The sequence below is a fragment of the Prionailurus viverrinus genome, chromosome D4, assembly GCF_022837055.1.
Source record: "Prionailurus viverrinus isolate Anna chromosome D4, UM_Priviv_1.0, whole genome shotgun sequence".
NCBI lineage: Eukaryota > Metazoa > Chordata > Mammalia > Carnivora > Felidae > Prionailurus > Prionailurus viverrinus.
Genome location: NC_062573.1, coordinates 6,836,718 through 6,864,445, shown reverse-complemented (window position 1 = coordinate 6,864,445; position 27,728 = coordinate 6,836,718). Strand labels below are relative to the sequence as shown.

Sequence of the window (27,728 nt, the reverse complement as noted above, 5' to 3'; positions counted from 1 at the left end):
GCAGGCGGGGACATTGCCCCAATCTTCTCTGCATCTTCAGTGCCCAGCACAGCCTGGCACACAGCAGGCACCAATAAAGAGCCATTTAATCCCCTTGAATGGGCTGCGACCTTCTCAGCGATCTTGTGACGCAGGTGTTATTGTTGCCACTTTACAGCTGAGGCCAGCAAGGTAAGCCAAGGGACACAGGGAAAGACGACCCTCTGAGAACCCTTCTCTTAGACGCCGTGCAGACTCATGAGACCAAGATGGTCCAGACCGGAGGCTCTAGAAGTCTAGGGTCCCCTGAAGGGCTCGTGCAAACACAGACTTCGGGTCCCTCCCCTGGAGCTCCGAGAAGTTGCACTCCTACCGCGTGCTCAGGTGCCTCTGAGGCTGCTGGTCCAGGGACCCCACTTTGAGAACCCATCCCTTCCTCCCCATCCTCCTCCTCACTGCTGAGTCCAGTCTGTCCACACTCCACCCTGAACACTCATCTGCAAAACGCGGCCTATTTGCAAAAGGACCTGCCCCCGAGCTTTGAGAAGCTGGATTTTGGGCTAAGAAGGTCTGCCTTTTAAGACGTTCTGAGGGAGTTATTTTTAAAATCTCAAATGATGGAAGCCAAAAAGCCACGACATCGTTCCAGCTTTGCATTTAGTCCTCTCTCGGTTTCCTTGGTTTCCGAGAAACCGCACATCCCCCGTCTCTCCCGGCACCATCCCTTGACCGCTAAGTGGGGCAGAGCTCCGTGGCCCTCGCCAAGGCCCTGCCCTTCTCTAGCTGTGCTGAGGAAGATGAGGCTGGAAAGGTTCACAGGCCATGCCACAGAGGGCCCTGTGGACCATGATCAGACTTTGGGTTCTATGCCGAGGAAGACGGGAGGCCACCGGGGAGATGGGAAGTGACGTGATCGGTGCGGCTGCTGTGTTGAGACCAGGGAGACGGGGCACATGTGAAAGAAAGGACAGCAAGGAGGTCCCGAGGGGCTACTGCCCCAGTCCAAGCAAAGGCTGTGGGTGGCTTGGACCAGAGCAGTAGTGACAGAGGCAGTGAGGGTGATAAGATTCCAGACAGAGTCTGAGGGCAGTGCAACAGGTCCGAGAGCTGCTGCTGGGTTGGACGTGGGTGTTAAGGGCAAGTCAAGAGCCCTCATGAAGGAGGACCTCTAACACCAGTGGAGGACTGGCCTTCCCCTCAAGGACCATGGTTTTTAAACGTCTTATGCATAAAATAACCTGGGGACCTTGCCAGAAATGCAGGCTTCTGTTCCCGTCTCCCGGAGATTCTGTGTGTTGGCCATGAGGCCCCTGGAGTTGTACTTGTACCCGCAGGGCTGGGGACTCTGCACCCACGGGTGATCGGGAAACTTTGGAACCAACGCTCCGTCTTGGCCATCTCCTTAAAGGCTCTCGAGGAGGCAGGGAAGTAAAGAGGTTAAGAAGCCTAGTGCTGGGCTGGCCCTGCTGTGGGCAATCATGAACCATGGGGGATGCCCAGAACAAACGTCCTCCTCCGGAACCCCACTGCCCACCCCTCCTCCCCTCACCGTCTTTGTCCGCTGCGGCTGCCAGGACAAAAACACCATGGCCTGGGGGGAAGGGTGGGGGCTTAAACAACAGAACTTTACTTTCTCACCGTTCTGGAGGTAGAAAGTCCAAGATCAGGCTGCCAGCAGGTTTCAGTTCTGGTGAGGGCTCTCTTCCTGGCTTGCATATGGCTGCCTTCTCGCTGTGTCCTCATGTGGCACAGACACTGAACCAGCTCTCTGGGGTCTCTTCTTATAAGGACACCAGTCTCTCCGGATCGGGGCCCCAGCCTTATGACCTCATTTTAACTGCTACTTCCTTAGAGACCCCATCTCCTAATACAGTCACATTGGGGGTTGGGGTTTTAACAATTCCATAGCATCCCAACTTCTCGGTTCTGTTTATGGCTCATCCAGCAGCCGGACACAGTCTCCTACCGCTTCCCAAGTCTTTGAGATCACCTGAGCCGTTGAGGAGAAATAGAAGAAATCCTCCCCCGCCCTTTCCGGCTCCTCCACCAGCTGCCTGAAAAACCCTCACAGCTCAAACTTGGAGTTGGAGGCATCTCTTTGGTAACATTGCTTTAGCGACCTGTCACCGTAAACGTAATGAAAATAAACCATAATAGTTAATAATTATGGAGCCCTCGTTATGTGCCAGGCCCTGATCTAAAGGCTTCGTGTGCATTAACTTAAATCCCACAGAAGCCCTTCAAAGCAGGTGTCAATATCAGTCCCATTTTACACAGAGACTTGCCAAAGTCGCACAGCTGGAAGGGGGCAGATCACAAGAACCATTCTCGAAACTTCTTTACTCTGTGGCTGCTTCGAGGGCCTTCAAAGAGATGGCCAAGTCGGAGCGTTACGTCGGGTCGTTTAGAAGGAGGAAATGAAGGAACAATGCCCGCCTGGCCCCGGGGGAGGGACGGGCCCCATCCATCTCTGCTGGCTGTCGGCAAGGAGGTGTGGATCTGCCAGTCTCTGCAAACAGGCATCCCCCACCTGCCTCCCATGCCTGAAGATAAGCCGTGGAGCGTTTTCCCCAACTTTATTTTGGGTTGACGGCTGTCACTGGAGATAGCAGCCTTTGCAACATTCTGGATGTGGCCATACACACGTCTCCCACCCGAGACTGCCACCTGCTTACTGGGGTGCGGCCCCTGACAGACCATGGCCTCATTCTGTCGGTCAGTGGGCGAGGGTGGGCCCATGGGCTCCTTCTGGCCTCAAAAGTCACCCCCAACCCTGGGGAGGGGTCCTCGCGCACAGGACATAATGAACGCGCTGGGGGCTGCCCTCCAATGACCCCATCATCTACCCTGGGGCTCCAGGACGGAAACAGCAAGAATGCCTCGCCAGCTTACGAGGCATATCCGTTTTCTCCTCTGGTTCTCAGGGTGATCTTCAGAAGGAGACGCTGTCGCTGAGGAGTGCAGACCCAGAGAGGCCAGGTGGCCTGCGAGGGGGACCAGACAGCATTGTACCCATGCCTACCTGATGCCCAAACCTCGTTGTTTCTCCTGCATGACGATCTTCTTAACATCTGACATTTATGTATTATTTTACAGTTTACAGAACACATTTGCATAGATGATATAATTAAATCCAAATCATTGTTGACAGCCAGGCATATTATCCCAGACTGAATAGGAGACATTTTTTTTCCTCTCGAAAATACCTGAGCTTCCTTGCTATAATTCTATTCCAAGGTGCTGGTGTGCTGGGCTCGGCCGGCTACATGCCAGCTCCTTCCGTCTCCCCATGATTTAAATCTTTCTTATTACCCACCTAGAATAGATGTTTCCGTCTCCTAGTGAAATTCCAAACGTGTAAGTATACACGCTTTCTGGCTGGACATGTTGGTGGGAAATAAAGCTGAACGATCTTGACTGGAATTAGCTGAATGATTCCTATCTGCGCGGGGGAATGTTCCCTGCAAGGGTTGTCTGTGAAGCCTTCACCAACTCCAAGGTGGTTAATCACCGGAAGCGTTCCCCACATCCTTAGGGGGCCTTGCAGCCTGGCTCCTGTTTGCTGAGGCACAATCCCTCCAGACATTAGTGCAGTCGCTCCGGGCCAGGGCTGGGGTCTCAAAGGACCGGAGCATCTCCCATGAGGCGGCATTGGGCTCATGGGACAGTGACGGGGGGTCAGATGCACTGGTCGGGGTCCAGCTCTGCTGTGGCCTCGCGGCCTCGTCCTCAGCAAGGGGTTTCCCCTCGGCGGGTCTCCGTTTCTGCGTCTGTAAAGTGGGGACATCACATCTTCCCCAACTGGCTTTTACACGGCACCACCCAGAGGAAGCCCAACACAGTGCTTGATAACCCGAAGCCTCCGGTGACCTCCCCACCCAAGGTTTCTGCGCCATCACCACACTTTCCTAGGGTGCCGTCGTGACATTGGCTTCATTTTCTTCTTTTATGGCAGGGAGCTGACTGCTTGTCTCTACACTAGACTATCATGAGGCCAGGGCATCTTTGCCCCCATCCCCAGCGACCGTGAGCAGGTGCTCAACAGTTGTTTGTGGAGTAAATGAGCAGACTGGCTGGGATTACAGACAGGAAAAATCGTGCAGTTGGTAAGGAGACCGGGGTTCTCGGAAGGGCGGCGGTCCCTGAGTACAGCGGGGCTTTGAACCAGTCACCTCCCCTCTCCAGGCCTCAGTTTCCCCTTCGGTAAAATGAGCAGCAAACTGGGCAATTTCTTGGGACTCCGGGAGCATTGGGAGGGATGGTGGCTTCTGAATATTTTTTAAAAAATGGTAGCGACAAAAATCACAAGCTGCACGTATTGGGGGCGTTCTGCCCACTAGGAGTCACACTGTGCGTTTTCCCTGCCCGTTCACGTAATCTGGTGGCAGCCCTGAGCGGTCCCACCACCCGCCCAAAGTCGCACCGTTGGACAGTGGCCATGCCGGGGTTCCCACCACTGCTCTGCACTGCCTCTCCCCAAACCAGATGGAGACCTCCAGAAGGCGCATCCTTTCAGGGAAGAGAGAGCCTCCCTCCTGCCACTCCCCACCCAGCTCAAGAACAGAATGGGACACACCCAGTCGTTGTATTTCTGCGTTACAGCAGCAACAAGCCACTATCACCTTTGTCCTTGTCTGGACGGAAAAATTAGTAAGCGTCAGGAAGGAACCATAGATAGACCTTGCAGAAAAACCATTATCGCCAGGAGCCCGGGACACCCAAATAACGAACACAACCAAAGATGCAAGCAGGACTTCCATCATTTCGTTAGGCACAGGGCACACAGCGCAAAGTGGCCCAAGGTCCCACCGCAGACCCGTCCGGCGTCACCCGACTCCACCGCGGGCAGACACAAGTTCCTGAGTCGCTGGCTGGGAAGATGGTCACCGCTTCCTGCAACTCGAGACATTTCTCCTGGGATTAATGGCTCCCGCAGGACCTTCCGAGGCTCAACACATTCCGCAGCAAGTGGTCAAAACCTCTGGCTTGGAAAGGATTTCAGAGATAACGAAATCCAGGCCCTCACAGGACAATAACACTCAAAAGGGTAAGAATTAATCTGAGTGGTGCTCAATATGTACCAGGCTCTGCGGCCAGCTCTTGAGGGGCACCTCTCATTTCACCCTCAAAACGAAAGTCTGGGGGATAGATGCCTTTATAACCCTTTGGCTGTTTACCAGCAAAACTGCCTTTGTCTTGGGTTTTGTTTGTTATCTGGGCGCTGCAGCCTTCTGGGGTGCACAGAAGCACAGACATTCAGGCAGGAGCACAGACATTCAGGCAGGGTCCAGTGGCCTGGGGGTGGGGTGGGGATTCAAACCCGGGCTGTGAATCTGTCCTCTTGGCACTCTGCGCCCCGCATCAGGCTTACTTAGAGAGGCAGGGAGGGGGCCACAAGTTACCTTAGCGCAACTGCTGTTAGCACCGTCTATCCGACTGAAGCTCCCCTGTGAGATTCTGAGCCACGGTTGCCCTCCTGGCATTGCTGACAACAGGCATCTGACCCCCACTTGGTCGTCTCCAGCGGCGGGGTGCTCATCACCTCCCCAGGAGACCCTGTCTCACCGTGTGCTCCAGCTCTCTGCCTCCATCGGAGCTCAACTGAGCAAAGCCCTGCACAGGTGTCCCTTTCCACAGCGCAAATCTAACTCTTCTTCCCCACAATGGCCTGGCTCTAGAGGGTTTGTATGCCAGGAGCCGGGGCAATTCGATTCAAGTCCACAAACACTGGCCAACAGCCACCAAGTGGATACACAGGTGTGCGAGCCCTCCTCTGCCAGAGCGGAGAGGAAAGTGTGTGTGTGTGTGTGTGTGTGTACACGTGCACTCACGCTCTGGGGAGGGGACAGGGTCAGAACGCAGGGGGAGCAGCAGAGAATTGCAGGAGGAGAGGTAGGTGGTTTGGAGTCTGTGCCTGGTGCTCCCAGCTCAGCAGTGTCTCCGCTTCTGAACCTCGTCCATCGGCCACCAAACATACCAGGCTCTCGCACTGATTAGAGGCTGCCTTGACGTTGTATCTCACCTTTCTACCTCTGCTCCCGGATCAGCTCCCCCCTCCCCCCGAACTGCTCCTGCCAAGAGACCGGGCACCTTCCGTTCCCCTTCCCAGCTCTCGCGGCAGCGTTGGCCAGAGGGGAAGCCTCCCTCCTTGAAGTGCGTCCTCCCCACTTCTCTGATGCCCGCTCTCTGGCTTTTCTTTGCATCTTTCCGGCAAGTCCTGGCTCGGTGGTGGGGTGGGGTGGGGGGGCTCTGGTGTTCTGCTGGTTCCTCTCAGGTTCGCAGGGCACGGGGTCCTGCAAGGCTCTCCGCCTGGGCCCGGGTCTCCCTTCCCGTCCTTCCTTCCCTAGGCTTTAAATATCTTCCGTGAATCAAGGCTCTCCTCCCTTCGCAAGCTCCGGGCCACACTGCTTTTTTGCTGCTGGGATACCTCATTAGCATCTCAAAGAGCCTGTTAGAAACGGACCTCCTGGTCGTCCCTCTCCATCCAGCTTTGCTTTAAATCCTACTCATTTCAATAAATACTATCTCCACCCACCTCAGTGCTCAAGCCAGAAGTCGGAGAACCATTTTTGAAACTCCTCTCCCACAGCGCCCATCCCTCTCCACCACCGACAGCAACCTCCTCACTGGCCTCCCCGCTTCCAGCACTGCCCCTTCTGACACAGCAGCCAGAATGACCTTCTCAAAACACGAACCAAGCCACATATCCTGCTGTCACCTCGCCACCAGCATTCAGAGCAACACCCACATGCCTTAACCTGCTCGGAGCCACTGCAAGATGGAGTCCCTCCCGCGTCTGCAGCCCCCTGTGAGCCAAAGCCTGCTCTCTGCCTGCGTGCCCCGACCTCCCCCACCTCAGGGCTCCTTGTCATTAGCCATTCCCTCTGCTGGAACATTCTTTCCCTGGGTCCTCACCTTTCAGCACTTAGACATCAACTACGATGCTACTTGTACGGACGGATCTCCCTGACCCACCTCCTAATGTAAATTAGGTCTTCTCTGCTATCCTCCTTAAAACCTAGTCATTTTCTCTCATTGCACGTAAATACATGTTTATTTCTGTGTTTCTATGTTTAATCTCTGTCTGCCTCCGCCTCAAGACTGTCAGGGGCACGAGGCCTGGGTGTCCTACGGGTCACTGCACACACTGTCACGAACACTAGTAGACTAACTGAATTAAATATACACACATAACGCATGGCACATAGTAGGTGTTTGGTAAATGGCGCTTCTCTCCTCCTTTCCCACTGCTTGGGTCATCGACAGCAGGCTGCACTTATGTTCAAACTCAAGGTCTGTCTCTTAGGTGCTGCTAGATGACCTCGGCTCATTCCCTTCCCTTCTGGAAGCCTCAGCTTCTACCTACCCTGCCCAGCTCTTGTGGGGTTTCAATGAGAGAACTTAGATATAAGGGCCGGGCCAGCATCTGGCACGGAAGGACACCCCCAAATCCGAGCCTCTTTGGTGATTACGTCTAGGTGATCAGAAGGGCCAAGCCTGGCGGGTCAACAGTCTGCCGCCCTGGAGGGCAGAGTCTCAGAATCTCCAGCCATTGTAGTTGTTTCCAAAAAATGGGCAATTTGGGGGTAGACAGACCACCCTAACTCACCCACCGAAGGCAGCCCTCTTCCTCGTGCCCCATGTTTGTCCTCCAGTTAACTGGCTGCACCTTCTGGAATTTGCAGAAGCCCAGAGTCTGGAGCCTCGAGAGTGGGGGTGCCCGCTCCCCAAGAGGATCCAGCTGGCTCCTCAGGAAGAGACCCCTCTGAGTTGCTCTGAGGAGCTGGTCTGTCACAGGGAGAGGTGAGGGGAGGCAGATCAGTGTCAAAAACAAGATCGAGAAGTGGGTTTCAGCTTGACTCACATTAAGAATGTCACTTTGGAGCGCAAATGAGAGAGAAGAGAAATGCTCTTTTATGCGGGAGTTTATTTTTATCACTTTGTCAGAGAGAAATTGCAGCCTCGAGGGCACTGGAGCTGCACAGAATTACCCAAAACATTAACATGCAAATTGCCTTCTTTAGAGAAGGTAATTTTATTAGTGCAGGAAATGTTTCTTTCACTGTACTCATGCTCCGGAGCAGTGCTCTGTGGGGGCCAGTGGGGGCCACCACAAATGGGGACTCCTGAACCTGGTTGGGGTTCTACTTCCTCCTCTACGTGGGATCGCACCTGGGCCCCGCTACAGTGTTATAGCTGGTTACCGTGTAGACAGCACCCAGTGTAGACAGCAAGTGACTTGTTCAAGATCACACAGCATCCATGGCAGAAAGAGGCAGAGCTGAGGTCTTGTGTCCTGTGTCTGGGAAACCAGGTGAGCCACGGGGACTCATGAGGATCCTGGAAGTGGCCACTCCGAGCATAAGGAGCAGTGACATTCCATCTATCTATTCCTTCTTTCATTTATCCACTCGCTCACCTTGCCAGGAAGCTTTCCCTGTGCTAAACCCTGGGCCTTAGACGTGAACCAGGGATGGGCTCAGCATCCACGGGGTGGGGGGCAGGTGGAGAGGGAGGCAGACATCCGCAAACACTGAGGATCCAGCAAGGTAAGGCCTATTGGAGGGCGGTGCCGAGAACTGACAGGGAACAGGAGAGAGCAGAACTGGCCGGCGGGGAGGCAGGGAGAGGGGCCTGGAAGCGTCCCAAAGGAGGGTCTCACAGGCAGGCATTGTCCAGGCAGGCAAGGAAGGGAAGGGTGTTCCAGGCAGGGAGCCGAGTGGGAGCAGAGGCAGGAGCCGAAGCATGTCGGTCTGGCTCAGAGTAGCCCGTGAGGCTGCTACTTGGAGTGCGTGGGAGGAGAGTGGAGCGGGGATGGGGGGCTGGGGCTGCAGGGGGGGTGACAGGGAGGCTGGCCAGGCCAATCTCAAAGGCTGAAGGGCTCAGATTTTATCCTCAGGTGGTAAGCAGCCCCCGCAGGCAGGGCCGGTTCAGAACAGAACCACATTCCCCTGAGACTTCGGGAGGGAGGGGGTTTCCCAAGCCCTGGAATGCCAGGACGACAGAAGGTTGTGCGAGGCTGCGCTTACATAAGGCTTCCTCCTCCCTTCACAGACGTGATCAGTGGGGAAGTGTGGGCAGAGACACCCACCTGCCACCAAGAAGAAAGCACCTCAGTCATGTAAGGTCTCGCTGAACAGTTCAGGTGCACACGCTTTCCCCAGAGGCCGCCATCCCTCACCCCGCGGTGGCTGGCAGGTGCAATCTCCGAGTGTGGCGGGGCACGGGGGACTGTTCCCCCAGCCCGGGAGCTATGGTAGGGAAGCTGAAGGGAAAGTGTGGCTATTTCAAGTAAGCCCAGATCAGTCGTGGAGATCCTGAATGGGCGTACTCCAGCTCAGCCTTTCTCAACCTTGATACTTTTCCAGATTTGGGGCCCAAAACTTCTTTGTTGGGCGGGGGGAGGGAATCTGTCCTATGCATTACAGAATGTTAAGGGGTGCCTGGGTGGCTCAGTCGGTTAAGCATCTGACTCTTGGTTTCGGCTCAGGTAGTGATCTCATGGTTCATGAGTTCGAGCCCCGTGAGTTCAAGCTCTGTGCTGTCAGTGCGGAGCCTGCTTGGGATTCTCTCTCTCCCTCTCCCTCTGCCCCTCCCCTGCTCACTCTCTCTGTCTCTTTCTCAAAATAAATAAATAAACTTAAAAAAAATCTTTTCTTAAAGAATGTAAAGCAGCATCCTTGGCCTCTACCCGCGAGATGCCAATAGCAACTTCTCTCCTTGCCCAGTTGTGACAACCAAAAATGTCTCCAGACATGGCCAAGTGTCCTCCAGGGCATGGGGTGGGGGGAGGTGCAAAATCATACCCTAATTGAGAACCACTGGTCTGCCCAGACTTATGAAGGTCGACACAGCTGACCACCAGAAGTCTCCCAGATCTCCCAGTGAGATGTAGGACACCTCACGGCCCCGGCATGGTGTCTGCCTCTTCCCCTCCCCCATGTGCCAAAGGATGGGGCAGAGTACTGCAGGTTTCATCACGTGCTCATCTGGGCTATCTCAAAAATAAGTGTGGAATTTAATTCCTAAAAGATCTAGGAAGAAGAGCCAGGTGGCAAGGTAGAAAGCCAATGGGTGGCAGGTGGCTTTCCCATTAACTTACCAGGGTCTCAGAGTCCCTAGAATTCAGGGTCTCACCTGTAAAGCAAAGGCGTTGGAATTGGTGATCTCTCAGGCATTTCTGGTTTTGACCACTATGACTCTATGGCAGTAAAGTAAACATAATTTGGAGAGTGTTACCAGTGAATGCTGAAGTTGGCCCCATGCGAGAGGCCTGGATAAGGATCTTGGCTAATTCAAGAAAAAAAATTTTTTTTAATGTTTTATTTATTTTTGAGAGACAGAGTGCTAGCAGGGGAGGGACAAAGAGAGAGAGAGAGAGAGAGAGAGAGAATTGGAAGCAGGTTTTAGGCTCTGAACCGTCAGCACAGAGACTGACGTGGGGCTCGAAGTCGTGAACCTCGAGATCATGACCTGAGCTGAAGTTGGACACTTAATCCGACTGAGCCACCAGGTGCCCCTATCTTGGCTAATTTGGCCATTTTCTTGATGAGAGACAGAGACTGGTCAGGTGGCCCATGAGGTTCTCATTTCATTCTCAGGTTAAATGACCAAGCCCAGGTTTCTCCAAGAATTCCATGAAAATCTCCAGGAAAAGCCTGTATTTGTAAACATATTTGGAATGCTTGGGATTGGTAGTTTCTCAGAGATCGGTAGAAGCGGAAGACAAAGAATTTTGGCTCTTCCTTCTACCCATTAGCTGGGTGACCCTGGGCACATTAGGTAACCTCTCCGAACGTCAGGTCTCTTCTCTGTAACCTGGAGTAGAAGGATTAACTCTCCAGGTTGGTGTGAAAAGTGGAAAACGCACATAGAGGACTTCCAGCTTCAGCACTGATGTGTAAGGAGCTTGGAAGTCATCACTCCCATCTTCACAATAAGAAAAAAAGATAGGCAAACTGAAAATCAATGACAGTCCTTACATCTGTCAGAGATTTGAGGTCACAGGGCAAAGTGTCACCCTGAAAACCAGACAGGCAAGTGACAACAGAGAATCATAGCCCAGGCCAGCTTACCAGCAGTGGCTGCTGGAGCCAGTAACTGGGAGGAGTGCTTCATTGGTGACTGAGGAATTGCTGGAGGCTGAATGGATGAGATTGAGCGTTAAAAAGTCCGGGAGCCCAGTCTTAGGGGTCCTTCAAGCATCTGTGGGTTGTACCTCCAGAGCCCCACTGGGTTCTCAAGGTGGTGATTGGAGAAAAATCCCACATGCTTCAGGCAGGGAGGTGTGTGAGGAAGTAACCTTTCCAAAATGTGCTCTGAGTGTTCTCCATCACAAAAGGCTGCCCTCACGGGAGACTACATTACCAGAGGCTCATCTGACCTGAGGGAAGGGTGATTAGACTACTCCAGCCCTTTTGGCCTTCCTGTCTCACATAAGGGCAGAAAAAAAGGGCTGAAGAACACTTCTGAATGTGGCAGTCCAGGGACCCAAGCCCACTAAGAAATTGAGATTTAGCGATAAGATTATTAAATGCTGTCTCTCCCCAACACCTCACTACCACCCATCAAAAGGGTTCCAAAGTAACCACAGTGGATAACAATTGACAGCTCCAAGATAAAGACTCTCTATTCAAGGAGTTTTTAGGAAAGTCCAAGGACAAGAGGGAGAGAAAATAAAAGCAAGGAAACTGATGCCTCTGGTGCCTACAGCTGCAGTAAACATTAAATACAGCCTAGCTCCTCATTGGGTTAACAGAAAACCTCACACTGAAAGCCTGATTACCTCAGTTCCTACTACTTGATCTCCCATGTCTGGCTTTCAACAAAAAAGTCACAAGACCTGCTAAAAGACAAGAAGAAAACATTTGTCTGACAAGACAAAGGGAAGCATCAAAAGGAGACGTGGCTATGACACAATGTTGGAATCACGCAATGGAGAATTAAAAATGATGATGATTAATGCGTTAAGGGCTCTAATGGAAAAAGTAGGCAACACTCAGGAACAGATGGGTAATGTAAGGAAAGAGATGGAAAGTCTAAGAAAGAATCAAAAGAAAATGTTAGAAGCAAAAAACACCGTAACAGAAATGATGAATGCCCCCAGTGGACTCAACTGTAGACTAGACACAGACAAGGAAAGAATCAGTGAGCCTGAAAACATGTCAATCAAAATGTCACAAAGTAAAATACGAAAAGAAAGAATGTAAAAAGGGAGAATGTCCAGGAACAGCGTCTTTGGACAACATAGAGGAAATGGATAAATTTCTTGAAACATACAACCTGCCAAGACTGAGTCATGATGCAATAGAATTTCTGAGAAGACCAAGTACTAGTAAGGAGACTGAATCAGTCATCAAAATCTCCCAAGAATCAAAACTCTAGGACCAGATGGCTTCACTGGTGCATTCTACCAAACTTGTCAAGACGAATTAATACCAATAATTGCTTTACATGTGAATGGTTTAAATATGTCGATTAAAATAGAGAGATTGTTAGAGTGGATAAAAAACAAACCCAACTCTATGTTGTTTACAAGAAATCCCCTTTACACATAAAGACACAGACAGAAAGCAAAGGGGTGGAGAAAGAGATATCATACTAACGCTAACCAAAGAAAGTTGGAGCAGCGAAATTAATTTCAGACAAAGCAGACTGCAGAACAAAGAAAATTATCAGGGATAAAGGTGGGCATTACATAATGATAAAGGGGTCAATTCTCCAAGAAGACATAATGGTCCTCAATACAAGTGTAGCTAAAAACAGAGTGTCAAAATACGTGAGGTAAAACAGATAGATCTACAAGAGAAAACAGACAAATCTACTATTAAGTCAGAGAATTTTAACACCCCTCTCTCAGTAATTGACAGATCCAGCAGGCAGAAAATTGGTAAGGATATAGTGGAATTGAACAGCACCATCAATCAACTGGATCTAATTGACGTGTATAAAATACTTCCCTTTACAAGAGTAGAATACACATTCTTTTCAGTTCACATGGAACACTCACCAAGACAGACTGTATTCTGGGCCATAAAACATATCTTAACAAATATGAAAGAATAGAAGTCATGCAAAGCATGCTCTCAGACCACAATGGCATTACACTGAAGATTAGTAACAGAAAGATAGCTGGAAAGTCTCAAAATACTTGGAGATTAAATAGCACATGTCTAAACAACATGTCAAAAAGGAAGTATCAAGAGAAATTTTAAAACATTTTGAACTATGTGAAAATGACAATGGAACTTACTGAATCCTGTAGGATGCAGCAAAAGCAGTGTTTAGAGGGAAATTTATAGCATGGACTGCATATATTAGAGAAGATGAGAGATCTAAAACCAATCATCTAAGTTTCTGCCTTAGGAAACTAGAAAAAGAAGAGCAAATTAAACCCAAAGTAAGCAGAAGAGAAAGAATAATAAAAATTAGAGCACAAATCAATGAAAGCAAGGTAGGAAATCAATAGAGAAAGTCAATTAAATCAAAATTTAGTTCTGTGAAAAGATCAATGAAATTGATAAACCTCTAGCCAGGCTAACCAAGAAAAAAGGAGAGTAGATTGCTAGACAACTAACTAGTAATTAACAATCACTAATATCAGACCATGAAGGAGGCTTCACGGGTCTTATGGACATTAAAAGGCTAACGAAGGAGTGTTATGAGTAACTCTCTGCCTCCAAATTTGGTAATTTAGATCAAGTGGACCAATAGGCCCTGTGGTTTCACTGGTGAATTCTACCAAACATTTAAGAAAGAAATTATACCGGTTCTCTACAACCTTGTCTAGAATACAGAAAGAGAAGGAACATGTTCTAACTCATTTTGGAAGGCCAGCATTATCCTAGTAACAGATAATGGCATTATTAGAAAAGAAAACTACAGACCAATAGTTCTTATGAGCATGGGTGCAAATAACCCCCCCCAAAATTTTGACAAATGGAATCTAATAACGTATAAAAAGAATTAGACACCATTACCAATGGGATTTATTCCAGGTATGCAAGGCTGCTTCGATGTTCACTAGTCAATTAATGTAATCTATCACATCAATAAGCTAAGGAAGAAAAATTATATGATCGATAGATGCAGGAGACACATTTGACAAACTCAAATCCCCATTCATGATTAAAAAAAAAAAACCTCTAAAATTTTTTTGTTCCTTTGATAAAGAATATCTATTTAGAAATACCTACAGCTAACATCATAGTGGTGAAAACCTAGATGCTTTCCTCCTAAGATTGGAGACAAGTCAAGGATGTCCCCTCTCATCACTTCTTTTCAACATTGTACTAAGAGCCTTAGTTAATATAGTAAGACAAGACAAGAAAAGGTATATACGTTCAACACATTCCGAATTAAATCCCGGCAAATTATTTTGTGGATATCAACCAAGTGAATATTGTGATATTTTGTGGATATCAACCAAGCGAATCTAAAATCTACATGGAAAGACAAAGGGAAGAACAGCCAACACAATACTGAAGGAGAAAAACCAAGTCAGAACCCTGGCACTAGCCAACCTCAAAACTTACTGTAAAGCTACAGTAAACAAAACAACATGGTATTAGCAAAAGAACATACAAATAGATCAGTGCAACAGAATAGAGAGTCCAGAAATAGACTCAGGCAAATGTCACCGACTAATCTTTGACAAAGGAGCCATGGCCATTCAATGGAGAAAAATTAGTCTTTTCAACAAATAGTGCTGGAATAATTGGACATCCACAGACCACCCCCCCCCAAAAAATCTAGACATAGACTTTATACCTTTCACAAAAATTAACTCAAAATAAATCACAGACCTAAATGTGAAATGCAAAACTATAAAACTTCTCAAAGATAACATAGGAGAAAACCTAGGGGGGGCCTTGGATTTGGCTATGCGTTTTTAGATGCAAGACCGAAACAAGACACATGAAAGCAGAAAAATGATGTTAGGCTTTAGTAAAATTAAAAACTGCTCTGTGGGGGTGCCTGGGTGGCTCAGTCGGTTAAGTGTCTGACCTCGGCTCAGGTCATGATCTCATGGTTCGTGAGTTCGAGCCCCACATCGGGCTCTGTGCTGAATGCTTGCTCAGAGCCTGGAGCCTGCTTCGGATTCTATGTCTCCTTCTCTCTCTGCCCCTCCTCTACTCGCACTCTGTCTCACTCTGTCTCTCAAAAATAAATACATGTAAAACATTAAAAAAATTTAAAGAAATCTGCTCTGTGAAAGACACTGTTACGAAAACAAGAAGCTAAGCCGCACGCGGGGAGAAAACCCTTCCAGAAGACATATTTAATAAAGGACTTGTATCCAAAATATACAAAGAACTCTTCAAATTGAACAATAAGAAAAAAAGCAAACCCAATGGCTCAGTTAAAATACAGGCAAAAGATCTGAACAGACATTTCACCGAAGAAGATGTACAGATGGCAAATAAGCAAATGGAAAGATACTCAACATCATACGCCTCTAGGGAAATGCAAAGTAAAGCAGTGAGATACCACTATACTCCTCTTCCAATGGCTAAATCTAAAACCTGACAACACTAAATGCTGACCAGACTCTGATGCAACAGGAAGTCCCAGTCATTGCTGGTGGAAATGTGAACCAGCCACTTGGAAAGGCAGTTCAGCTTCTTACAAAGCTAAACATAGTCTTACCGTATGACCGAGCAATCACATTCCTAGGTATTTGCCCAGTTGCATTAAAACTTACAACCACACAAAGCCTGCACACAAATGTTTGTAGCAGCTTTATTCATAATTGCCAAAATTTGGAAGCAACCAAAATATTCTTCCATAGGTGAATGGATTCACCAGCTGTGACATATCCATTCAGTGGACTATTCCACAGAAATACAAAGAACTGAGCTATCAAGTCACAAAAAGACTTGGAGGACCCTTAAATGCATACTGCTACGTGAAAGAAACCAGTCTAAAAAGGCAGCATGGTACAATTCCAGCCCTATGACATTCAGGAAAAGGCAAAGCTATGGAGACAGTAAAAAAGGTTGCCAGGGGCTCACGGGAGGGAGGATGAATGGGGTGGGGGGGGAGCACAGGGACTTTTAAGGGCAGTGAGAATATTCTGTGGGGTCCTGCAATGTTGGGGAAATTACATTATGCACTTGTCAAAACACACAGAATATACAACACGGCATGAACTTGAACGTAAACTGTGGACTTTAATAGTGTATCAGTATTTATTCACTAACTGTAACAAATGTACGGTAACGCAAGATATTACAGGGGACAATGTGGGGGGATATAAGTGAATTCTTGGTATTACCTGCTCAATTTTTCTGTAAGTGTTGCGTATGGGCTGGGCACCGCTGGGTGTGGCCCCTAACCCATCTAATCCTCATTTCCTCAACTCCAGAGAGCAAGGCTCTGGGGAGCTTCTGGTGCCATATTTGTGACAATAAAGTGGGTGGGAACGTTTATCCAGCTCCCGGCAGGAGGAGGAGCAGGTGGGGGATGCCTGGGGCGGAGTCCCCTGCCCCCGCCCCACCCCCTCATGTGTCTGTCATTGTGAACCCCTCCCTGAACCAAGATCAGGGACCAACCATTGTCTTGCCAAACACAGCTCTGCCCAACCTTAGGGATGCCTCAGTCACTGAATCTGGCTCTCGAGCCTGGGGACATTTGGGGATTGACGGGGTCCTTCCATCTTCAAGAGGTGGTGACTGTTGTCACTTCCCCAGGCAGCACTAGAGGTAAAGGCTCCGGGTGGGGTTCCTGCTCTGTCCCTAGAATCCCTCCTGACCCCAGCCTTGGTTTCCTCCTCTGAGAAGGGGGTCATGGGAATAAGACCGAGCTCACCAGCATGTGAACACTCAGTAAACGGACGGACTGGGAGGGTGCTTTGTGGTCGGGGGCCTGTGCTTCCTCACTAAATCCTTACGACAACCCAAGGCGGATGTCCTCCGCCCCGTTGTAAAGGAGGCCGAGGCTCCCAGAGCAGGAGTGCCACCACTAAGGGCTGCCAGAGGGAAGGTGCTGGGGATTGAACTGGAGTCCATGTGGCTCCCGCTTCCCCACAGCCTCCATGGTGCTGTGATGATCCACACAGGTGCAAGCAACGGGGGGGGGGGGGGGGGGCTGCATAAACCATCATTCTGCTTTCCCCTTCTTGTGTCTTTTTTTGGGGGGGGGGGTCAGGCCAGCTCAGTGGACAGAGATCCTGTTCCCTCCACCCGGGAGGTGACAGCGGAGAGGATGATGGAGAACAGGTGCCCCTGACGCAGGGCCTCGTCGTGGCCCTGGCAAAGGGGAGAAGTAATTCCAGAAGGCGCAGCCCAGGAGTGGCAGGCCCTGAAGTGTCTGTGCGAGGGAGAGGGCGAGCTGGCATTTCTGTCCGCTCACTTGCTTTTATTAAAACTAATTCTGATGCCGACTCTTTTGTAAGCGTGTAGGGCACCCATCCAGAGAGGCCCATCTGACTTCGAGATAATTTCAAGGCTGCAGAATGTGGCTTGTGCCAGACACGTCGCAAGAGGCGCTGCATGAAACCCGCCTAGTTATCCGCGGGCTCCCATATTTCCGAGGGAGGGGGCCACCCATGTATATGTATAAGCGAGGCTCCGCTCAACATTCCGAGTAAAAATACTTTTAAATATTTCAGTACATCGTTAACCAAATACATTTCAGTGGGGGCTCATTCCAGCTGATGAAAGTACAGGAGGCAGATGATTTGCATAAGTCGACTGAGGAAATTTGGTGAGAGACCGTCATAAGACTCAGACATCCACCGGCGCCGCTGACTGTCAGGGTCTGATCCTAGTTCATTTGACACTTTTGCAGAGCACCTACTGTGTGCCACGCACAGCTCTGGGCTTCGCGGAGGCGAGTCTAGCTTCAGAGAGATGCCACACACTCCATTCCACGGCGTTTAGTTAGCTGCGATCCGGATGGAGAGCAGGGCCGGATGCTGTTGGAGCTGATGGGGAGGGGGCGCCGTCTGAGGGTCTCCTTGGGGAGACGGCCTGGGGGGTGGAGCGCCGGAGAGAGGCGAGGGGCCTCGGTGGAGGACCTCCAAGGTGGCCGCTCTCCTGGCTGGAGCGAGTGAGTAGGGGGCTTTGGGGGGAGGCTTGGCTGCAGAGGAGGGCCCCAGTCCGCGAGGCCCTCATTCACTCAGATGCTCTACCCTGGAACTGGAGTCTTAGACCAGCCGGCCTTGCAGGCAGCTGCCAGCGGGCTCTGCATGGAAAGGTGATGCAGACGGGGGGGCTGGAGGCCGGCACAGCCAGCCTGGGCAGCGAGCACCCACCAGGGTGAGAGCGGGCATGTGGAGGGATGGCCACAGCCATTCATCAGACACCACAGCTGGCGTGGAGGGCAACTGGCGAGCTTTCCAGGCCCCGCAGCTCCGAGCCTTCCAGCGCCGTTTTTCCTGCCGAAGGTCTCCAACCCTCCCCAGGCTCACAGCACCCACCTCGAGCCCCCTCTTCCCAGCCGAACCACCCCACGGTGTGGGCCAGGGCTGAAGGCAAGGGAGCGGGACCCGCGGGCGGCCTGGCCCCAGGTTGTTTGCGGTCACGGTTCTGGCCAGAGGCAGGTGAGGGCGGTCGTGGAGGGGAAGGGGGGGGGGGCAGCACTCCGTTGGGCACCGAGGGAAATGTGATGCCACTGCTCGTGTGCCACGCCTCTCGCATCAAGCACTTCTTCCCGTCTGGTCCCAGCACCTGTCCTGTCCCCAGGCTGGCATGAGCAGGTGCAGGGAGGCATGTCTCAGAGAGGGGCGCAGGGAGAGCCCCCTTACTGAGCAGTTCCCGCGGACGGCAGACCCTGCTCTGAGCGCTTTGCCTCACTTCATCCACAGCGATGCTTCTAAGAAGCGGGCACCGCTATCATCCCCACTTTACAGATGGTGAACACGAGGCTCAGAGGGAGTTATGTAACTTGCGGAGGTGACGCAGCTACCAATTAGGGAGCCCGGATTTGGATTTGAAGCCAGGTTTGTCCGATCCCAGAGCCTGTGGCTTTGGATATACTGCCAGTCAAACCAAGGCAGTCCCAGGAAAGGAGGCACGTAGCTCAGGCATCCTTCAGGCGGTGGAAGAAACGGTTCTTATTTTAGTCAAAGAGTGTGCAGGATGTATGAGACACGAAACTACGCCACTCTTAGATTTCCCTCTGCAGGCCAGGTGTGGGTGTGCTTGAATGGGTGGAGGAGGGGGGCGGAAGAGACTCCTGAATCCGAGTTTCCTTGCTTTGCAGTCATGTTCCCGTTGATGACTGGGAGGGACCCTAGAGGTCGGTTGTGTGTTAGATGGACAAGATGTCCAGGTGCTGGGCTCAGAGGTTCCCTCCGCGAGTGAAACGTTTCCCTCTCAGAGATGACGCATTAATACTACCTTTTATTGCCTAATCTTGATGCTGTCCTCGTCTCTGGCACAGAGAAGTGAAATTCCACTCTGGGAAGCGTTGAGAGCAAAGTCTCAGAGATAAGGAGGCGCTCGTGAGTGCAATTTACATGAAGTAACCGCATCTTCACAGACAAATTTGTGTCTTCATTTCATTCTGGGCACCGACGGGACTGCCAGACCTCAGTTTGTCTGAGAAGACCCTCGTTTAGATTTCTGTTCTGCTAGAAATTCTAGAATTACACATTGAAGTCTTTATTTATTTATTTATTTATTTCTATGTCGATTACATCGGCTGGCTGGGGAGTGTGAGATTGCCTAGTACTAAATTCCATCAAGCTCCTAAATAGCCATTGACTTTCTAACAGAGAGAAAGGCAAGACTATCTGGGGACTGATGAGCCTGGGGTTGCAGATGAGGGTTCTGTGGGTGGGGAGAGGCGGGGGGGGGGGGGGTGGGGGGGCGGGCTGGTGTTGGGGGAGAGCCACGTACTAGATGCGGGTTATTGTGAAGTCTTGGCTTATGTTTTGGGTGGTGAGTCTGTGGATGCTTATTATTAAAAATTACTAATTCAGAAAGCTAACTTAATAAAAGCAGGTTATGCATGGACTCGGATAGAAGGTCTCACGAACCAAAGATTATGATTAACCCAATTCTATGCACTTGAGCTCAAAAAAAAAAAAAAAGAATAGAAAACAAGGCTACTTAAAAGGATGGTCTGAGATTTAGATCCCAAAACGTGCATTCTTTTTTTAATAGTAGTTTTGACTTTTTTTCTCCTCGTTAATCTTTATAAATACCGTTTTTATTCTTCCATTTCAATACTAGGGTCTCCCCATGCAGGTTATATAAAAGTTCATTAAGGTCTCAGACATCAGGAATCTGGCTAGCTCCTTCAGTAGGTGCCAAAGCCTCATGAGGCCAGAAGGAAGGTCTGGGCTGGCTTCCGGAAAGGGGACCTTGCACGAGTAGTTGGACATAGCTAGTGCTGGGCGTGGGGTGAAGGTCTTATCCAAATGAGCTGGCGTTTTATGCCAGACATTGAGGAGAGGGGAAGGAGACCCTGTCAGCAACCACCTCTACTATAAGCCACGCTTCTCACACTCAGAACGCCTTACTTTGCAGGTGCAGGATATTTTTTTATTGCTATTTGTCTGCTCATCATTCCCTGGGCCCTGTGCTAGTCTCAGGGATACAAAACTCGCAGCGGGTGCCTTTTCTGGGATGCGAAGTCTGTGTTCTCTCTCTCTCTTTCTTTCTTTTAATATTTATTTATTTTTGAGAGAGAGAGCATGCGCACACGTGCAAGCGGGGGAGGGGCAGAGAGAGAGGGAGACACAGAATCCGAAGCAGGCTCCAGGCTCTGAGCTGTCAGCACAGAGCCCAACATGGGGCTCGAAGTCACAAACCGTGAGATCATGACCTGAGCTGAAGTCGGATGCTTAACCAACAGAGCCACCCAGGTGCCCCCGTCTGTGTTCTCTTTCTTAACCCTCACAGCAATACCCCTTTGTTGTTCTCCCCCACACCGCCCCCCCCAACCCCGACTCTGGCCACACCCTATGACAACCGTGTGTCCTTTTTATGTGTATGGCTGGAGACACTGGGTGTGATGAAAAGGCAATGGATTCTGAAGGCAGACTGCTTTTGGTTCAAATCCTAGGGTCCCCACTGACATCCTAGATGCAGCTGTTTCAATCCACAGTTCACCTCTTTAAGCCTCAGACTTCTCATCTGTCAAACGGGAATAACAACTCTTAGCTCACGGGGCTGTACGAGAATTAAATGGGATAACTCATAACAAGAATTATTTCCGTCACATAGTAAATGTTCAGTAAATGGTCTCTACCCTTTCTTTTTTCTCGAGAGTGGGATCTGTAAGTAATTTCTCTTTCTATTTCTACCAGGCCGGACACCTGCTAACATGCTCGTTACCTGTTTGTTGAATGAGCCCCTGCCCTTTGAGAATGCAAGCCCCTGTTCTATCACTCTTCCGACTTCTTTCTTGTCAGCCCTAAGACGGCTCTGGGACAGGTCATGCTGCCCCCCTCTGACATGGGCAGGACAACTGGAACTGAGGGCATGAGAATCCCTTGGCTGTGCACCACGGGGTGTGGGGGGGGGGGTTGCGGTGGGGGGAAGGAATGGAACTGAGGGCATGAGAATCCTTGGCTGTGCACCATGGGGGGGGGGGCGGCGCGGTGGGGGGAAGGAAGGAGAACTCTCTGGTCTTCCTGCTGACACTTGCCCCAGGGAAGAACCACCACTCAACCACAGCTGTCTTCTTTTGCTATGCAGGAGCTTCCTGAATGCTCCTAAGAATGTGGCTGGCTCCAGAAGCTGCTTCTCCTTGAGAATCGGGGGTGTCATACCAGCCTTCTCAGGAAGCAAGGACCGGGCCCTGGCTTCGCCAGCTGTGAGACCGCGGTGGCCGCTGAGACGGGGGCACAAGACGGGCTTCTCATTCCTGGCTTTCATGCCCAGCCCCCACTGCCTATACCCACCCCCACCCCCCTGCATCTGTTATTTCTTTTCAGGAGCCATGGAAACAGGAGCCTAAGCTCTGAGGATGCTGGGAGACAGAGGCTCAGACCGGCAACCACCTCCCACTCAGTTCCATCTTCCCATAGGCCCTGTGCTTCAGGAGTCGACCTTTCACCTCCCTGCCTCACAAGCCCTGCCCCCAGCCCAGTCACACAAAGGCCCCCTGGACTGGGGACAGCATCCTGGGCCAGGAGGCAGGAGGCCTGACTTCAAATGTGGGCTCTGCTACTCACTGGCTATGGGAGTTTGGACAAGCCACTCGCTCTTGGAAACCCAGGATCCTCATCTGTAAAATGGGACACAATCACCCGCTTGACGGTCTGGTGTTTGAGTGTGAGAAGGGGCAGCGAGATGCACCTGGGAGGGACTTTGGAGATCCCGGTCCCTGCTAACAATCCTTACTGAGGCGTGGCAACAGGCCTGGGAGATCCCAGCCCCGGATTCGCTTGCCAGTATGTGCTAAAAATAAGTACTTTTCTCCTCTCTTTAGCTTGGTCAGCAGAACGGAGGGATCCTGGCAGACCCCGGAAAACCCCACCCGCGCCTGTACCGTGGACAGCCCCTGTGGATTCCGCTTACAGAGAGCAATTTAAGAGGCAAACAAAACATGAAAAGCTATTCAGAATTAACAATGGGCCAGATGGTAATGCTAGTTTGAAGCAATAAAACATGATAAATAGCTTCCTGCTGCTACTCCTGATCAATTTCAATATTTAATAATTCCGCTGCCACCCCACCCCCTCTCCTGGCCCCCTCCACGGGATCCTGCGATGACTCCTGCATTCAACTCACAGAGCAAACACTCCTTCACTTTCTGGAGGCGTCAGCAAAAAGCGCGCTGCTCGACTGTCATGCGAGCGCTCTCGGTCCTCGAGATGATAATTAATCTGCCTGCTTCTCCAGACGACGCTCCTTCGCCAGCCTCTCCTGGTTGCCAGGGAAGGCTGTGAGGGCGCTCCACCGGCCGAGACGCCTAGCACCCACCTTGTGGCGTCAGTGAGTATTGGGATTCCCTGGGTTTTGCTTTGAGAGTTCAGAAAGGAGAGCAGTAGGGAGCCTGGAGGCCATCCGACGCCAGCACCGGCTCGTGGGATCAAGCAGCCCGGAAGGGAAACTGAGGCGGCGTGGTGTTAGAGCCGTACCCACCAGCTGTGCCTCTGAGCCTCAGCACCCTTCTCTCTGCGGTGGAGCTGAGGGTACCTACCTCCGGAATTCCAGCCAGGGCCGTGCATATGGAGCCCCCAGCAGAGCGTTTCCACGTAGGACTTGCCCAACAACTGGCAGCCAGTGGCGTCATTATTAAAAGGTAATGATCCCCGTGGCCAGAAAGCTGTAGCCCAGAGCTGACCGCGACAGGGAGCACCCCACGCTCAGACGGACCCAGCCCGAGTGGAGCCTGCTAATGGGATTACTGCTCTGCACTGCCAGCAAGGGCTCCAGACACTGTCATATCCACTGACGTAGGAGACCTCAGGGCCCCCCTGGCGAGCGGGTATTGTTGGCACCACTTACGGAAGAGGAAACGGAGACTCAGGAGGTGAAATGGCTTTTCAAGCTTACATGGGTAGAAAATGGCACAGTCAGTTCTAATCTGGATCTCCCAACCTCTGATTTCTCGTCCTTTCCACCGAACCACAGGAGGAAGAAAGCTGCTTCCTGAGGCGCCCCCTCTGCCCCGTGTTCCTTTCGCAGGGATGCAGCCCAGGGGAGGGAAGCCCGGGTGCCAGGTCACCCGAGCTACAGTTTACCGTCTGTGAAATTCAAACGTGGATACCCAGTGCACTGGTTCACGGGCACATTTAATGAAGGACTATGCATGAGAGCTCGGGGTAATTTTGTGATGAGCTGTTCAAATGTCAGGTACGGTTAGTATGACTCTTTAGAAAAACACCCTCTGTCAGGAAATAAGATCAGAAACACGTTCACCCCAAAGTGGATCTTTCTAACGGAGTCCTTCCCCGCCCGCCCCCCACCGTAATCTAGAGGATCAAGAGCAAAGTCTTTAGTGTGGCATTCAAGGCCTCAGTGGCTCTTGCAACCCCATTTTCCCCATCTCCCTTCCCTTCTTGCTCCAGTCCCTCTAAGCTTCTCGGGGTTATCTGAGCCTTCCACGAGTGTCTGTGCCTTGGGCAAGCCACACCTGCCAGACAGTCCACACCACCCCACTCAGTGGCTTCTCCCACACCCCCTTCTACAAGAAGTCTTCCTTGGGCCTCCCTCGATGGGAGCGCCTCCATTGGGCTCCTGATAGCCCCTCCGTGCCCCCCTGGGCTGGTAGCACACCATACTAGGGCTGGGCTCTCCTCTGCCCCCCTGCCCTACTGCGAGCTCCTCCACGGTTGAGAGCTAAGCACTCTTCTCTCCCATCTACCCAGGGCCTGGCCCACACACGCTAGCACATGCGTGCCGAGGGGTGAACGGATAATTGAGTGTTTCCAGTACAAATGGAATCAAAGCCTTACACAAAGATAAGGGATTCTGACGGTGGAACTAGAATTGGGGGGGGGCAGCCTCGGTAGCAGAATTCAGGACAGTGCTCCTAGATTCAAATTCAGCTCCGTCCCCCTGGGAATGTCTACAGCTGAACAGGACAGCCTTCCTCTTTCCCCAACCTTGACCCTTAAACAAGAAGGAACCAAAAGGGTACCGCCCACCCAGCTGGACTCCCACCGGACAGGGCGGAGGCCAGTCATCAGGTACCTGAGTCCCGCTGGTCCAGGGTCATAGAGTTCCACCTCCTGGTGATGTCAATGTAGAGGATGTCCACGGCCGCCATGGACAAGCTGCTGCTGCTGAGTTTGCAGTTCCTGCCAAAGACGTGAAGGGACATGTTACTGCCAGAAGGAGCGCGGCCTCTTCCGGCCTGCCTCCGTGCCTTCGCCGGGGGTGGGGGTGGGGGGGGCTGTGTCCTCACCCCTGCCTGGAAGGCCCTCCCTCCCCACAGCTGGAGCTGGTGAAGGGCAGGTGGGGGGGGGGGCGGGGGAAGAGAAGGCTGAAAATGTAAGCTGAGATTAGATCATGTGGGTTCCTGTAATTTGGTTAATTCTAAAGGGCTGGAAAGAGCAAGGACTTTAGGATGACAAGTCTTTTTTTAGAGAGAGAGAGAGAGAGAGAGTGCACGCACAGGCAGGGGAGAGGAGGCAGAGGGAGAGAGAGAGAAAATCTCAAGCAGGCTCCGCACGGACATCCTGTGGGTCATGACCTGAGCCGAAATTAAGAGTCAGACGCTCAACCGACTGAGCCACCCCGGCGCCCGGACACGGCCAGTCTTGAGTTGAATGGCTCTGCCACTTAGAAGCTAATGGTCCCGGCTGATCCAGCTCCCCTTCCGGAACCTCACGTTCCTCCCCTGTAAAATAGTCAGTCTTTTCTGCAGCCGCTGGGGATCGGCCTGTTGCACACAGGCCAGGGGAGGTCTCTGCCTGCTCCGAGAGGGAAAGGGAATTCCTCGTTTTGGACATGCACCTCCGCACCTCTTCACCTTCATGTGCGTTCGTCTCTGGGAAGAGAAAGGCTGGACCTGGGCACCGTGCTCTCTTACCAGTGCCCAGGCGGCCGACAGTGGCACACTCGGATGGCCCAACGAAAACAGCACTGTCACCCAAACAGACGGAAGGTGCCGCTTCTGTCCGGAAGTGATTCCCCACTGGAATGCTTCCCGGATGAATCCCTGGGCCCAAACCTACAGACAGGGGCTGGAGGTTCCTGCACGTCGCCCATCGGAATCTGTCACCTGAAGATTTCACGTGGGTCCCGAACGGTGAGCCCGAGACTCCCAGAGCAGATGAGCGCGGCTGGCCCACACCCCTCCACGCTCAGTCCTGACTTTGGGGAGTCACCTGGAAGCAGCAGGGGTGGGGAGAGGCTGGCGTCAGACTTTCGGAGGCTCCTCCGGTTTATTTCCTCCAGTGCACAGAGGCCAAGGTAACCAGGTTTTCAGCCCCACATCTGCTCCCTGTCCAAGCCACAAAGGCATGTTTGCAATCCTCTGCCTCCCCTCTAGGTTTTGGGGTTTTTTTTGTTTGTTTGTTTTTTGGTCTGGAGATGTGGGGAGGCAGTCTGGCACACTGAAAAGAGCGTGATTTGGGCATCAGACAGACCAGGATAGAAACCCTGGCTCTGCTGCTTTTTCTAGCTATGTGACCGTGAGCATTTACTTAAACCTTCAGTGCCTTTATTTGCTGCTACCTAAAATGAAGAGAATAGTATCCGCCCCCATGGCGGCGGTGAAGAAGGATGAGGCGGTGCGGGCCAAGGACCCGGCATGGTGCCTGGCACCCGGTTGGCCCACCGTTGTTGGTTCTCTTCCCCACCGCTCCCCACTTTTCGTTCCCTCTTCCAGAGCTAGAGCGTGGGATCTTCGGAGGCTGCTTGGGGCTGACCCTTCAGCAAGTGGCCCCGTCCATTCTGGAGAAACGGAGCTCACCAGTCAGAGCGTCTGGATGTCAGGGCTCCGGGCTCTCCATCCAGACTAAAGGTAGCCCCTGGCTTGTCCAGATGCACCACCTTCCTGAACAGGGTCGAGCTGGGAAGCGAGTCCCAACACAAGCTGGATTTGCCCTCGCGATCGTGGAGTCATACCTCTGGGCCAGCTGTCCGTTTGGCCGAATTACGCTCAATGCTGCTTTCAACTCTCCAAATATGGCCTCATCCGTTGCCCCAGCTAATGATAAAGTGGTTCTTTGATTACCCATTTGTCATCAGCCCTCGTGTGAATAGGTCCCTTAGAAGCCCGACAGGAGAGGGGTTGATTGGCAAGCAGGATTTGGGCACCCCCGAGGTCCCCCTCCAAACCCACACACACCCCGACGATGGAGGCCGTGAGTGTGCCCGGCATGGTGCCCAGACAAGGCTGGTGTTCCTTATATGCCAGCACATCGGCTCCCTCCCTCCCGCCCTCCCTCTTCCTTCCTTTCTTCCCTGCCAGTATTTCTCAGGCCATCAATTCACATCCTGCTTCCTCCTGGGCTCCTGCTCCGTATTTCAATCACAAGTCACCGGTGGCGGACTTCAAACACATCAGCGCACAGCTATTGAACCCCGGTAACAACATGTCAATGGACACAGAGCTTTTCATGTCGCCTGTCACCAAGATGGCTATCTCTATTGGGCTCCACCGGAGACGACGCTCCAGTCTCTCCCAAGGTGTTCCAACAACCTGAGCTGCTCATTTTCCAAGCTTCATTAGGAAGGGCCACCACTTTTCTCTAATTATTGTATCAGTGTCCTCTGGACTACCTGCTCCCCCACGGGACAGGAGCTCTGCCTGGCTTGCTCTGTGGGTTAATGGAGTATAAAAAGGGAAACCAAACTGACCACTGGTATATAGTTATTTTTTTCTGACAGGTAGAAAATAGAAGTGTCAAACCTTTAGCAGGGGCCGTAATTTACCAAAGAGAATTCTCCGTTTATCCCTTTTCCGAGGTAACTCATCCTCCCTAGTGATGCCTGCAAATACAGTTGATTGTAACATCTGGTATGGGGGCAGGGGAAGGAGGGACCCATGCTGGCTGCAGGAGACAGGAGATGCTTTAAAAGAATTTTGATTCTTTCATTTCTCGGGCACCCATTTAGTATGCCAGGCCCTTTCCTGTCCATCTTTACAACCACCCTACAAAGGAAGTACTCTTAGTCCCATTCCAGGGACAGGTAAGCTGAGACTCAAGAGAAGGGACATAACTTACCCAAGATCACACAGCTGGGATTCACATCCAGTCCTCCCTTGGAGGACAGAGTAGTGGACTTAGGAGCTCTGGGGAGAAGTAGGGAGATGGCCCAGCCCAGGGCTGCAGGAAGAACCCGGGATTTGAGACATAATCCCAGGCAGGGCCCAGTAAGGCCAGAGCCTCTAGA

At 51.6% G+C, this 27,728-nt stretch overlaps 1 protein-coding gene across 5 annotated transcripts in view; it reads right to left on the bottom strand.

The window, feature by feature from the left end:
• TTLL11 (tubulin tyrosine ligase like 11) overlaps nt 1-27,728 on the bottom strand; it is a 239,808-nt gene that overhangs the window by 8,117 nt on the left and 203,963 nt on the right. For 4 of the 5 annotated variants that reach the window (XM_047829544.1, XM_047829542.1, XM_047829543.1 and 1 more), the window contains one exon: nt 24,576-24,682. In XM_047829544.1, coding sequence (XP_047685500.1) covers nt 24,576-24,682 — 107 coding nt within the window. Of the gene's footprint in view, nt 1-65; nt 3,750-24,575; nt 24,683-27,728 lie in introns of those variants that run through there. The other variant, XM_047829545.1, reaches the window with a different exon arrangement.